The following is a 13,512-nucleotide window of genomic DNA, read 5'->3' as shown; positions in this document are numbered from 1 at the left end:
AACTGTTGTTCTTTGAGATGTGTTGCTCAGATCCATTCCAAACCCACCCTCCTTCCCCTCTGTTGGAGTAGCCGGCAAGAAGGAACTAAAGGGCCGTTGGGTCGGCAGGGGTATATATCCGGCACCATGGCGGCGCCACTCTTGGGGTGACCCAACCGACCCACCGAGTGTTGCTAGGGTAAAAATCTTCCGATGAACGTGGACGCAGCGCGTGCACACCTAATTGGAATGGATATTAGCAACATATCTCTAAGAACAACAGTTACAAAGGTGAGTAACCGTCTTTTAGTCTGTCTCACAAAGCCACAGAACAGTCAGCCACCAAAGGTATGTCTAAACTGCAATTAAAAACCCATGGCTAGCCCATGCTAGCTGACTGGGGCTTGCAGGGCAGTTTAATTGCAGCGTAGCCTTTTGGGCTCTAGGACCCTGTAAGATGGGAGGGCCCTAGGGCTCAGACTGCAGCCTGAGCCTGAACATTTACACCCCAGTTAAGTAGCACCTTCCCCCGAACCTCATGAGTACCACTCAGCTGGTGGGAGTCTAATTGTAGTGTGGACATAGCTGAAATGGCTGGTCACTGCTAGCCAGGGTTGGATTCAAAATGGTGGCTAAAGCTAAAATGCTTTCTATCCCAGCCATCGCCAGTCTCTTTTCCTGATTATTCAAAAGCCAAAGTGTAATATAGCAAGTGTAAATGCAGCTTTTCAAATTAACTTTGTCCTGTTGTACTAGACATTTTTGTTTTTTGCTCTATTAGATCCTGGAAAGTTTAATTTCACCCCCCGCCTGTTCATCCTCAGCAGTTCATCAGGAGACTTCTCAGCCACTGAATATATATATCCTGCAAGAGATCCCACTGTTGTCAATTCCATGCCATTCCTGCAGGAGGATCTCTACACTGCCCCACAGCCAGGTACAGAAGCAGACTATTGATGTAAATACTGCACTGATCCCAGCTACGATATCCAGGAATAAGTGTCCCAAATACAGAGACCCCTAGTATAAAGTTATTCTAACATGTAAGTAGAGAAACATACTGACAAGAGTTATTGAACAATGGTGACTTATAAAAGTATTAATGCAACAAGCAAGTAGGGAGGGAAAAGGCATAGTCCCATGCTGCTTTGCACTGGGATGCAGTAAGCATAACTCCTGGGGGAATTCTGCACCTAAAAATTCTGCGCACAATATGTTAAAATTCTTCATATTTTGTCAAAATAACATTGTATGATCACACCAGTTTTTTATTTTAGTGATTTATTTCAAAGTACCTCTGAGCACTAGATTCCCCCAGGAGTAGAAAGTTTAAAGAAATCCCTATGACAACCCAGTTCCTGTTACTCTGCATCCTCCCTCACAAAGCCCAGTTGCAGGACCAGACTGCTATGCCCTCTCCCCCCCAGCGCCCAGCTGTGGGGCCCCCGCAAGTCAGACACCCATATCCCTCCCACCCAGAGTCAAGTCTCAGTGCACCCCCCAGCCCAGACACCCGCACCTCCTCTCCCCAGTGCCCACCTGCAGCTGTCTGGAACTCTCCAGCTCCCTCTCTGCCCCAGCAGTGTCCTGTATTTGCAAGCTGGGAAGCTGGGCTCTGCCTGGTCTAGCAGTCCCTAGTGGCAGCCAGCAGTTCTGCAGCATCAGTTCTGAAGAGAAAAAGGAAATTCTGTACAGAACATTAATTGTGCACAAATGCCGCATTGTGCAGTGGCACAGAATTCCCCTAGGAGTAAAGCATGATAATAATTCAGGTTTAATTAATAGCAGTAGTGCTTTAGTGTGTGTAAAACCAGGAAGGGTTCAACCTTTAGCAACAAAAGATTGAAATTTCCACTTTACAGATACTTAAAACCAATTAAAGGTATTTGTACACAAACTATTACTAAAGAAAGCACACTATTTCCTGTGGAGAACCAGAGCTCAGCCCCTTGCTTCTTGGGTTTACAGAAATCTCTATGGTTGGATAACAAATTACATTGATGGACTCTGAGATGAGTCTCATTTGTTCAACCAAAATAGGCTGATTTTAGTCAAGGCTATGCCGTTTATCTTACAGAGAAACCTAGTAAAACGTACTGACTAAATCTCTGGTATTTTTGGATCTTCTTTGGCTGTATAGCACTCTTCCTTGTTGACAATCACCATGAAGTGTATCTTTGGCAAGGCTGGTGGCCTGTAGAAAACAAAATAACTGGATCAGCTCGAATCCGATGGGCTACAGACAGGAAATGTGCCATGGAGACAGTACTCCAATACTGCAAAGGTAATAAGAAAGCTACTCTGTGCCAGTGTTGATCCTCACTATTTTAAGGTTTCTGTAGTAACGCTCACCACAGTATTTAAGTGCTCCCCAGGTAAAATAAATCGGCACTGTGAGGTCCCTAGTAAACTTCAAGGAATTTGTCTATTCTTTCCCCCAATCCTTCCATCAGGATTAGAGGCCTCTGTTGGGAAGCAATGTTTTATTATAGTTAAATCATCTTGCTTGTAATGTAACTGTACTTTCTCAAAGAGGAAAGTGGGCAGATGGTGGATTAGTCTGATCTCTGGAAATTCATGCTATTACAGAACCCCCTTTAATGCTGAATGCTGTGGCTCCAGCTCTAATGTGCTTCGTCCTGGGTTTTGTAAAGTGTATTGTCCCAAAGGAATGGTTGGAGATGCAATTGCTGATGTAACTGGGTTCTGATTTGTTGATGGCTTTGAAAATCAGGAACAAGGCTTTAAACTGACAAGCTGGAAGCTGACTGGGAGCTCGTGTAGGGAGCAAAGCATGGGGTGATGTGCTCACAGTGGCCTGCTTCACAAAGTAGACAACTAGATATGATCTGCACAGGTTAGAGCCTCTGCACTGCTACCATATATCGCCCCACATACAGCGATCGAAGCTTGAACTGATCAATGCGTGGACTGCAGTGGCTGGATTCTGATCTTGGATGAAGAGATGGAGTTTCCTTGGAAGCAGAGGACAGAAAAAGATTCAGGCTCGGAGATAAGAAGAAAAGGACCCTGAGGCATCTCACCTCTCTGACAAATAGGGGTTGGATGATGAAAGGGTGTGGGAGATCTTCATTGGAAGAAGAGCACATTGACTCAGCTGTTATTTCAGAGCATTTCCTCCATCTGACCAGCATCATCCCAATTTGGTTTGAGCCGACCCTTCCCAGATACAACTAAAGAGCTGATCTCTAGTGGCATTGTGACATCCTCAGTGGCATTGGTTTCAGCTGTGGTAAATGAACTGTACAACTCAAATATTGTTGGGATCTGTGTCAGTGGCACCTTCCAGCTTCACCAGTGGTCTATCTCATATGTGAAAGAGCTGGAGAGGCAGGAGGAGTAAATGTTGAACTCCACGTGTGTGGGCCCTTGGGGAAGAAGGTGTCAGTGACTGATCTCTGCTCTCTGGGTTCGGGTAGGAGAGGAATGATTGTCATTATGCTACTGTGTCATCTACTCCTGTTGTGTCACCTAAATGGATCAGTAACACCTTTTGGCTGAGTGTGGAAAGTCACCGAAAAGCTGAGCTTTGAAACATGATGTGTATCCATTGCTATGCAGAGGTCCTCTTCCTGTGCCACTGGAGCACTCTTTGTGCAGAATTCTGATGTACATCCAAGATGTTGGCAGATTTTTTCACGTGTTGGCCTCGAGTTTCCAGTTGGAGTAGGAATTAGAGGTTAAAGGTGGAGCAGTAGTTGGAAAGGCCCTTGTGCACCACATGCTGGTTTTTTGAGGACTGGGCAGGCTATTGCAGTTCTGAGACTCTGAAGGATATGTTGGTGACAATACCACCTAACTCTTACATCATTTTTTCCATATGTAGATCTCAGAGCACTTGACTAAGGAGGTCAGTATCATTATCCCCTTTTTACAGATGAGGCATAGAGGTGCAGTGCCCAGGTCACCCAGCAGGCCAATGGAAGAGCCTTGAATAGAATCCAGTTCTCCTGAGACACAGAACAGTGCTCCAGCTGCTAGACAATACAGCATCCTGTTAATGGAAATTTTTTTCCCCCCTGTCTTTCATCAAAGAGCAAGGGGCAGGTTGTAACTTGAATGTGCCTCAGGACTCCTTGAATTTTAGTGACTGTAATGGTAGCAGGGTGGCGAATGCTGTCTGCAGTGGTTTGGATTTTCTGCCTCTCTGTTCCCTCATATTTTAATGCAAAGTAGGATGAGAGCTCCTCGGTGGTCTGCACTTGGGATTATGTGTCACAAACTGATTAATTGCTTTGCTAAGTACTCTGCTGGCTGTGATTTTTCAGCTGCGGTGGCTTTGGAGTTGAAAGCTCCCTTTGCTCCATTTCCAGGTGCAGAAAGAGCTATTTGTGCTGTTGATGTAGCAAGTTTTTCCACCATCAAAGTCCTAATATTTTACCAATGCACTTCCCCTTCCAAAATCAGTCTGAATCCCAGGATGATTTCAATTGCTGTGAAGGAGGAGGAGCTAGGTTTGTGGCCACAGTGTCAGTGGGAGTAGATACCTTTGGCTATGATGTTCTACTGGTTTCTTAGCTTCTTGGGCCTGTGGGTTGAGTGATTCTCCTGTCAGATATGCTGAAAACTTTACAGGAATTAATCTTTCATGGGTTAGCTAGCGCTGGTTTTTCATTGCCCTAATAAGATGGCACAATTAAATAGCAAGAAATATAAATACTGCAGTTATCCTAAAAGTAAGAGAATAGCAAGAAGGATCTAGTTAAGTGCGTAATCAGAAGAATATAAGTGTGTTTTATTACTTTCGTTTGGCTTACAGCCAGCATTTAAACTACAAGATTATACTTTGGTTTGTATCCTTGGATAACAGCTTGAATATTCCTAGCAGCACTCGTTGCTTCTTTTGTGCACAAATCTCTTTATCTAACCTGTCAGATTTTCTTGAAACTTTCTGAAGTTTTGTCTGCTAAATCAGCAGACTGCTTTGGAGCACTGAGCTCCCGCATAGGGAGAGAGTGTGTGTGTTGCAGTTCGGATTCTTGCATAAGAAAGGCAAACCAGCTTGAGTAGAGGGCATAGTTCACATCATTAACTGAAATGATGAAAATGTTTCTCCACTCAAAAATTAAATTGTCCAACCAGATGGCTAAGCCGATATTAGAGCATTATCTGTCACAAGCAACCCTTCCTATATTCCACCACTAGTATCACTAGTGTTCCTTATTGTGTAGACTAGGTTGACAAATTTTGCAAATTGCAGAGTTTCAAATCACTGTCATAGTATTATATGGCAAATTCAAGCAGTTTCCACAATGCAATTGTGGAACAGGCGGATTCAGATGATAAATCCCTTATCTAAATTGTGTAGTTGAAGGATTCTGATTTGTTGCTAATTTGTTCATTGGGATACTTGAGATTAAAGTAAATTAGTAAATTAGTCTGTTTCGTGCGACTAAATTATTTCTAATCTGTTTGCTACCAAATGTTTGACCTCAAACAAAACATGGACTGCTCACAGTTTGCAGAGTTACTGAGAAAGTGGTTGTGATGGTTCTCTGGGTACCCAGGACTGTGAGTCACCTTGTTACCCTCTGCCTCTGGTGTGAGGAGAGAGTCTTCCTTGTGCCTGTTTGGGTGTCAGCTTCCTAAAACCACCAGCCTGTTACCCACCCAAACACAATCACCTGGGCTATGCCTGCCCTAGCTTTACCTTGCAGTGTCACAGTAGGTGCATCCCAGTCTCGGAGTCCTTTTGAAGCGTTCCCCTGTGATATCCAGCCCCTCATGCTGGCTTCTCACAGAACTGCCAGGTTCCCAAACAGAACACACCAACTTGTAAGAGTCAACTCAGAATTAGCATTTTGCTTAATAGCACACTTGGATATATTTATAATGTAAACAAGGATAAGTTTATCATCAAAGATTCAAATGATAGTGAGTAGGAATGTTGGAAACAAATGGTTACATATGAAATAAAATCATAACATGCTAGCTTAACTAACAAGTTAACCCGGCTAAAGAAGTTTATCTGACCCAAAGTCCTCTGCAGCGTTTTCTACCAAGGCTGCTTGAGAGCCCGTTTTTATGAATGCAAACGCGCTGTCCATTTACTTCCTAGGTGCAGGGTGAGGCTATGTCTTACTTGCCTCCTAGATATACCCTCAAAGGTCATTTTCTTAGCCAGCGAAATCCCTCTCTACTCCTCCCTGTGGATTGTTTTTTTTTTTTTCCTGTGCACGCCTTCCCTGTTGACTTCACATCTCTTCCTTAACGTTTGACTTCATGTGTAGATGGGCATCCATTGTGTTAGCTTACAATGCTTGATTTACATCCCAACAGAGAGTGCCATTGCTCACTTTCCCTCCTGTCTGGAGGAAAACCTGTTTTGCACCTTTGCTGTTGCTTAATGCCTTGATACAAGACATGAAAACCACATTTTCGGTATATATACAAAACTCCTTACATTGTATCTATATGTGGAATTCACAACAATATTAATGACCCAGCTGACAGTGGATTTCATTTGAGAACTCCCATGGCATTCTTTGGTAGACTAGAATGTACGCACCAAACTTACGAGATTTCTGCAACCCCTCTGCTCTCCCTTGTCAGTTGGCATTCGGTGGTTCTTGGGTCATCGTGGTGAAGAGAACTCTGGCAGTGTCTGGTCTCTCAGATTTCATTGATCCCTGTCTGTCTGGTTTACGTGTAGCTGTAGTGTGTAGTTTCCATGACTGACTTGCTAGTAACAGATGGTGATTAGGTATCCATGCTGACTCTTCTAGATCTGCCTGCTGCTTTTATTACCATGAACCGCACACAATTTCAAGTCCAGACAGTGAGTGCAATAGATAGGATCACTCTTGATTGTCCTTTCTTTGTCCCTTGTTTGTCCTTTGAGATCCTAGAATGCTTGGTAATAGCTCAAGTGTGAGATTTTGCAAGGTTCTGTTCTCATTCCTCATACTCTGTGTATGGGAGGCTGCTAGGGGAGACGGCAAGGTGGTTTATGCCAATGACAAGCTGCTTTGTCTTCATTTCATCTAACCCATGAGTTGCCTTGTTGTCATCATCTTTCTCAGTGCCTACCTGAGATAGGGACTTGGGGCAGAGTGAGCTGGATGAGGCTCCAGACAAGGTGGGATGAGGCTGTTTGGAGAAATTATGCCTGTCTCCATTTTAAGGATGTTTGTCCACCCTTCTTCAGGAGTCTTCACCATGTAGGAGCACTCGGGGGTCCCTTATTGCTATGAATTGAGCTGGCCAAGAGTGCCTTTTTCCGTCTGCGCTTGGTGTAATAGCTGCAGTCGTTATCTATGGGCATGTCTTTCTGATCTCCAGATGGGATTATTGCAGTGTTCTATGTGGAGTGCAGGGCATCCTTTGAAGATCCTTTGTAAGTGCCAGCTGCAGCAAATTGCAAGGGTCCAGCTGGCCGTAGGGAGCATATTATAAGTGCTGCATAGACTGCACTGATTTCCCATTCACTTCTAGGTACAATTCCAGGTGTTTGTATTGCTTTCTAAAGGTCTGTAGGGTTTAGCTTCTAACCACCATTACCACCTTGCATTCCCCACATACTGTAGTGACATGGTGGGCAGCTGAGATGTTCTCACCGGGGTCTCACCAAACTTGAATTTTGCGTGCTGCTGACATTTTCAATGCAGGACACTCTTTTCTGGAATTCCCTTTTTTTTTGGTATCCTCAGAACATTATGCAAAATTCATCTTTCCACTCAGGCTCTTTTGCAGGGTCGTGGATTGGGCATGGGGAGGTGGGGAAGGCTTATTTTGTGCATGTTATGAGAGGAGTCCATTTTGTTTTGTTCTTTTTCAGTAGTAAGCTACATATTTGGATTGTACATATTCCTGGAGATGACGTGATAGGCACACTTTTAGAATATTGAAAAATACACCTTTTAAAGTTCCTCTGATGTGCAAAAGAAAGTTTGTTTAGCACAGTCTAGATCAGGGGTTCTCACAACACATTTTTTGGTGGCCTCAGAATGCGGACACCAACTCTTGCTGGTGGCCACTCTGACAATTTTTCCTAAAATACTGAATTAACTGTAGGGGGGAAAAATGCACATATGCATGTCCAAATCATTAGTCACAACAGACTCACTCAGTCCCAGCAAGCCTGGGGACAAATTAAGCCCTGAGGAGGTGGGTACAGAGGCAGTGGGGGCCAGAGCGATGAGGGGTGGTGAGCTTGGGGGCCAGAGCCCATCACTGTGTGCCCAGGGAATGGAGCCTGAAGCCCCGTGGCTAGCCGCCCCCGAGAAGGTGGGGAACTCACTGGCTGCCTGTTCCTCCAGCTTTTGTGTCTCCAAAGGGGGGCATCACCCAACCAACACTGGCGGCCTTGGAGGAGGGGCTGCTGCTTTGTGTTTCTTTCTCTCCCCCGCCCCACCCCCATCACAGCCCAGGAGGCTGTGGCAGCAAAAAAAGCCCCATGGTGGCCGCATCTGAGAAACGCTGGTCTAGATCAGTGCTTCTCAAACTTTTGTTTTCGCGGATCACTTGAAAATTGCTGAGAGTCTCAGCGGACCACTTGATCTTTCCAAATGTTAGCTAACTATTGCAAAGCGCTTTGGATAAAAGTGCTATATAAAAAATTTTTTATTATAATTAATGTTTTTTGTTCTACAAATAAAATCTCACAACTCATATTTTAATATCAGTAGTCTTGCCTTTCTAATGCGATGGATGTACCATCTCTCCCCTGTTGCGGCAGCCCCCGAGCTGGGAAGGAAGGGGGTCTCTCTCCGGCAGCGCAGCCCTGGGGTTGGGGAAAGTCACCTCTTCCCTGGCCGCTGCATCCCTGCACGTCCCAAATTCTAGACTAATTAGGTGCCTGGACCCTGGAGAAAACACACGTACAAGGTGAGGTGGTGGCCTCACTAACTAGGTGTGTGGCCCTTCATTTTCTTGTGTGAAGCCGCCCAGGCGTGCACTTCAGAGGGAACTATCCACGGACCACCTGAATGGAGCTCACGGGCCACAGTTTGAGAACCTCTGGTCTAGATGAAGGACCCAGCTAAAATTTTACCCAGCAATATAGGGTGACAGCCTGCAGGATAACACCTCTCGTTTTGTATTTTGGATGTTATAGGAAAAAACGTGAAGAAACCTCCAAAATCCTACCTAATTCATGCTGGTCTTGAACCCTTGACGTTCACCAATATGTTCCCCAGCTGGGAACACAGAGAAGACATAGCTGAGATCACAGAAATGGTAAACAAACCTTCTATTGCAATTGTTTCCTGTTGCTGTGCTTGTATTTTTCTGTTTGCTATTGTTAGTAACAGCCAGCACGTTTTATGCTGGGAAGTCCCAAACTCCAGAGGATTAACCTAAACTTCAGGAATCTGGAAGAAATAAGTATCATTACGTGGCTGAATTTTGACAAGAGCATTATAGATGTTTTCAATGACTTATAGATTTTCATACATTCTAGTAAATGTTTCATTCTTTGAAGACTTAAGAAGTGGAACAAAAATATTTTTGACTTTTAACATTGAATCCTACCTAAAAACTAGTAAGATAAAATAGTGGTGCCACCTCTGAGCTGCACAAAACCTTGATTAAGCTCTCCCTCTGTTTCCCAACAAGGTAGGCTCCTGTTTTCTTTGAAGCCATGGACTGGAATATTGTCTGTTTCCATACAAAATGTCGCACACTCTTTGGTGGGGATGACCCACCTGGAAAAGTCTCAGTGTAACTGAACAAAACAAGCAGCAGTATGTTGTTTTTTTTAATATAATTCAAATCAGAATCTCCATACTAGCATATCAAAGTGCCAATCTACAGGGATTTCTTTTGGCCACTGCATCAGTTTCCCCTTCAGGGAAATGAAGTTAATTCCAGCCCATGTGACTACTTTAAGATCTTCAGGTGCAGGGTGTGTTTAAGTGTAAACTATTACCAAGACACTGGCTATCTCCAGGAGTTTTCTGCAATTCTTCCTCCTTAGTCAAAATGTGGTGGCAGGAGTAAAAAAAAAAATGGGTGAAATGGGGTTTTTTAGGGAAGAGAAGTGCCCTCGTGTTCTTAAATACAAATATTTTATAGTAGCAGATTGTTCCAGCCAAAGAACTGGGTTAGCACCAAATGTGCATAGTCTGTTTCTAAAATACAGGGGCCAGCTAACCATCCCCAGCTAGGGCAGAATTGGTACCAGCTCTGTAGTAGGCTATATTTAAAATCCGCAATTGCTGATTATCATAACCTTAGTCCCAGATTTGGACCTTAGCGTCCAAAATATGGGGGTTAGCATGAAAACCTCCAAGCTTAGTTACCAGCTTGGACCTGGTACCTGCTGCCACCACCCAAAAAATTAGAGTGTTTTGGGGCACTCTGGTCCCCCTGAAAAACCGTCCCTGGGGACCCCAAGACCCAAATCCCTTGAGTCTCACAACAAAGGGAAATAATCCTTTTTCCCTTCCCCCCTCTCTGTTCCCAGTCCTGGAAACAAAAGTACTTTCCTGTTCCCCCAGAGGGAATGCAAAATCAGGCTAGCAATCCAACACACCGATCTCCCCGATTTCTTCCTCCCACCAATTCCCTGGTGAGTACAGACTCAATTTCCCTGAAGTAAAGAAAACTTCAACAGGTCTTAAAAGAAAGCTTTATATAAAAAGAAAGAAAAATACATACAAATGTGCTCTCTGTATTAAGATGATACAATACAGGGTCAATTGCTTAAAAGAATATTGAATAAACAGCCTTATTCAAAAAGAAGACAAATCAAAGCACTCCAGCACTTATATTCATGCAAATACCAAAGAAAAGAAACCATAGAACTTACTATCTGATCTCTTTGTCCTTACACTTAGAAACAGAAGACTAGAAAGTAGAAACTACTTCTCCAAAGCTCAGAGAAAGCAGGCAGGCAGACAAAAGACACAGACACTCAATTCCCTCCACCCAAAGTTGAAAAAATCCGGTTTCCTGATTGGTCCTCTGGTCAGGTGCTTCAGGTGAAAGAGACATTAACCCTTAGCTATATGGGTGAAATAGGGTTTTTTAGGGAAGAGAAGTGCCCTCGTGTTCTTAAATACAAATATTTTATAGTAGCAGATTGTTCCAGCCAAAGAACTGGGTTAGCACCAAATGTGCATAGTCTGTTTCTAAAATACAGGGGCCAGCTAACCATCCCCAGCTAGGGCAGAATTGGTACCAGCTCTGTAGTAGGCTATATTTAAAATCCGCAATTGCTGATTTCAGTAGCATGTTTCTAAACTCTTTCCTTTTATTCCTCTCTTTCTCTGCTCCAGGATGCTGAAGTTTCTAATCAGATAATCCTTGTAGAAGATGTGTTAGCCAAGCTGTGCAAAACTGTGTACCCACTAGCAGATCTTTTAGCTAGGCCTCTACCTGAGGGAGTTGATCCACTGAAACTTGAAATTTATCTTTCAGATGAAGACTTTGAGGTAAGGGGGAGGGGAGGAATACATTGCTGTGTACATGCATGTATTGAATCATTCCAAACCTCTCTTGTGACAGCTTCACTACTCAATTGGTGAGCAGTTTGAGTTTAGTAAATGACTTTCCTAACAGCGATATGTCTTTTTGTCTTAAATTCAGGCCGCCTTAGAGATGACAAGAGACGAGTACAATGCACTGCCCTCTTGGAAGCAAGTTAATGTGAAAAAGGCAAAAGGACTTTTCTAAGTAATGTTATCGCTTAGTGATAGTACCAGAGGGATCTGTATCGTCACTTTCAACACCTTGGAATTAGCAAAATGAATTGCTCTGTATTAGTGTTCAAAAAAGAAATTAGAGATGATCTTAAATTTTTAGATACTGCCTGATCTTGAGTTGTGTAATATTGTAAATGTGCAAGAGAACTCTTTTTGGAATCTTTGTTTCAACTCCAAGGGTAATGTGTTTAAACTTTGCTCTCCTGTGCACTTAAACAGTAGTTTCTCAAGCTACTGCTGCAACAATCCTTTGGCTATATATAGGACTTGCCATGTGTTTTTTGAAGATGTTCTCTTTGTAAAGTGTTATTTTGTTAGTTTGTGGATTACAAAGAATTTATATTTATATAAACACATAGAACAAGTATGTATTTAACAATGCAATATGTATTCACTTTCAAGACTTTCATGTAAAAAAAAATCTCTATACAGAAAGGTAGTTGGATGGCAGTTGCTTAGACTGAATTAGCTATACCACCCATATATCTTTTATGCATTCTGAAAAGTTTCTCTTTGCAATAGGTAATGAATTGTTCTCAATGCTGCTTCAGGTGCTAAACTGAACAAAGCATTTGTATTTATGGCATGGGTTTCTTTAGAAACTATGCAAATCAACCTTTTTATTTCAATATCCAAAAATGTATAGTGCCTTGTTTTTGTGTACAGTTTATATACAAAAGAGATTGGTCTGCATTTTGAAGATGGTTTAGAACGTCTCCTATATTACTTTTATAACGGTAGAAATAAAAACATCTCAGTTTCTAATACATGTTGTAAAGATTAAACGTCTTTCGTGATATAAGAGCTTAAAGTAAAAGCTTCAGAATAAACTCAGTGATGCTCTGGCTAGTCATTCTTTACACATATAACCTACGCTATCATATAAAAATGTTCCATAATACTGTATTTACCTTTGAACTATTTGTAACCTGAGGCATTTAGAGGATTTGTACAGTGTTATGATTGAAGAGTGGCAGATAATGCAGAGAAATTTATGATTATACAAAGATAAAATTAGACTGTACAACGGTCTTAACTAGTGCTACCTCTTGAAACAATTATAGAACTATTGAATTATTTTCAATTGTCCCTTTTTTATACTTGATGTAAAATGTTTGGCCAATTGAAAACCTACCAAGAATTTGAATGATGGTGAGTAATGCTCTTGAAACAAAATTAACATGGTGTTGAATATTAACTGTGTTTTCATTCCCAAAGAAAGTAGTAGAACTGAAAACGTGGCCATTTGCATTAGTTTGGGCAAGCAACTGTTTAATCAGGTTTCAGATTCTTTCATTGCTTGAAACTTTATCTTTATTTTCAGGTAGTTGCTATCTCTGACCTTGAATTTCTGTAAGGATTGCTACTGTTACCTTTGCAATACCATTGTACCTTTCAAGTACTATGTCCTGTAAACTCTGAAAACTTGCCTTGTAGACTGTAGCCACTGGAAATCTCCTTTCGACTTATAAAGGGAAAACACCTTTGTTACCTATCCATGCCAAGTGACTTTGTATTTTTGATAATTTGCTGCTCTTGACCTGACTGTGACCACAGGGAAATAAAGTGGATCACGAGTGTGGTGGGATGTATGTTTTTTGTCAAACCTACATACAAAATCTGATTATCCACGTGCTTTAAAAAGAATAGGCTTTGTAAGTATTTTGGCAGATCAGTGAAAAGCTTTAAATTAGCACCTCCCTTTTTTTTAAATCTAAATTTCCCCCCCCCCATCTCTGGCATAAATGCCATGTTAAGTTGCATTCAACAGATATGCAGTTATTACAACAAGAGGATTTTTACAGATAGTATCTTTTCTTTTGTTACTGGTCTCTGTGAAGAGTTAGAAATAATAGCCCAAGGAGAA

General features: G+C 42.4%; 1 protein-coding gene across 27 annotated transcripts in view; it reads left to right on the top strand.

Annotated features, from left to right (window-relative positions):
• SVIL (supervillin) overlaps positions 1–13,227 on the top strand; it is a 149,378-nt gene extending 136,151 nt beyond the window's left edge. For all 27 annotated transcript variants that reach the window (XM_050938955.1, XM_050938972.1, XM_050938971.1 and 24 more), the window contains 5 exons: positions 761–916; positions 2,120–2,263; positions 9,056–9,177; positions 11,220–11,375; positions 11,530–13,227. In XM_050938955.1, the coding sequence (XP_050794912.1) occupies positions 761–916; positions 2,120–2,263; positions 9,056–9,177; positions 11,220–11,375; positions 11,530–11,616 (665 nt within the window). In that variant the 3' untranslated portion in view covers positions 11,617–13,227. The remainder of the gene's footprint in view (positions 1–760; positions 917–2,119; positions 2,264–9,055; positions 9,178–11,219; positions 11,376–11,529) is intronic.
• Positions 13,228–13,512: the final 285 nt, after the last annotated feature.

The sequence above is a fragment of the Gopherus flavomarginatus genome, chromosome 2, assembly GCF_025201925.1.
Source record: "Gopherus flavomarginatus isolate rGopFla2 chromosome 2, rGopFla2.mat.asm, whole genome shotgun sequence".
NCBI classification, from domain to species: domain Eukaryota; kingdom Metazoa; phylum Chordata; order Testudines; family Testudinidae; genus Gopherus; species Gopherus flavomarginatus.
Note: the sequence above shows the minus strand (reverse complement) of the source record. Positions and strands in the feature narration are given on the sequence as shown.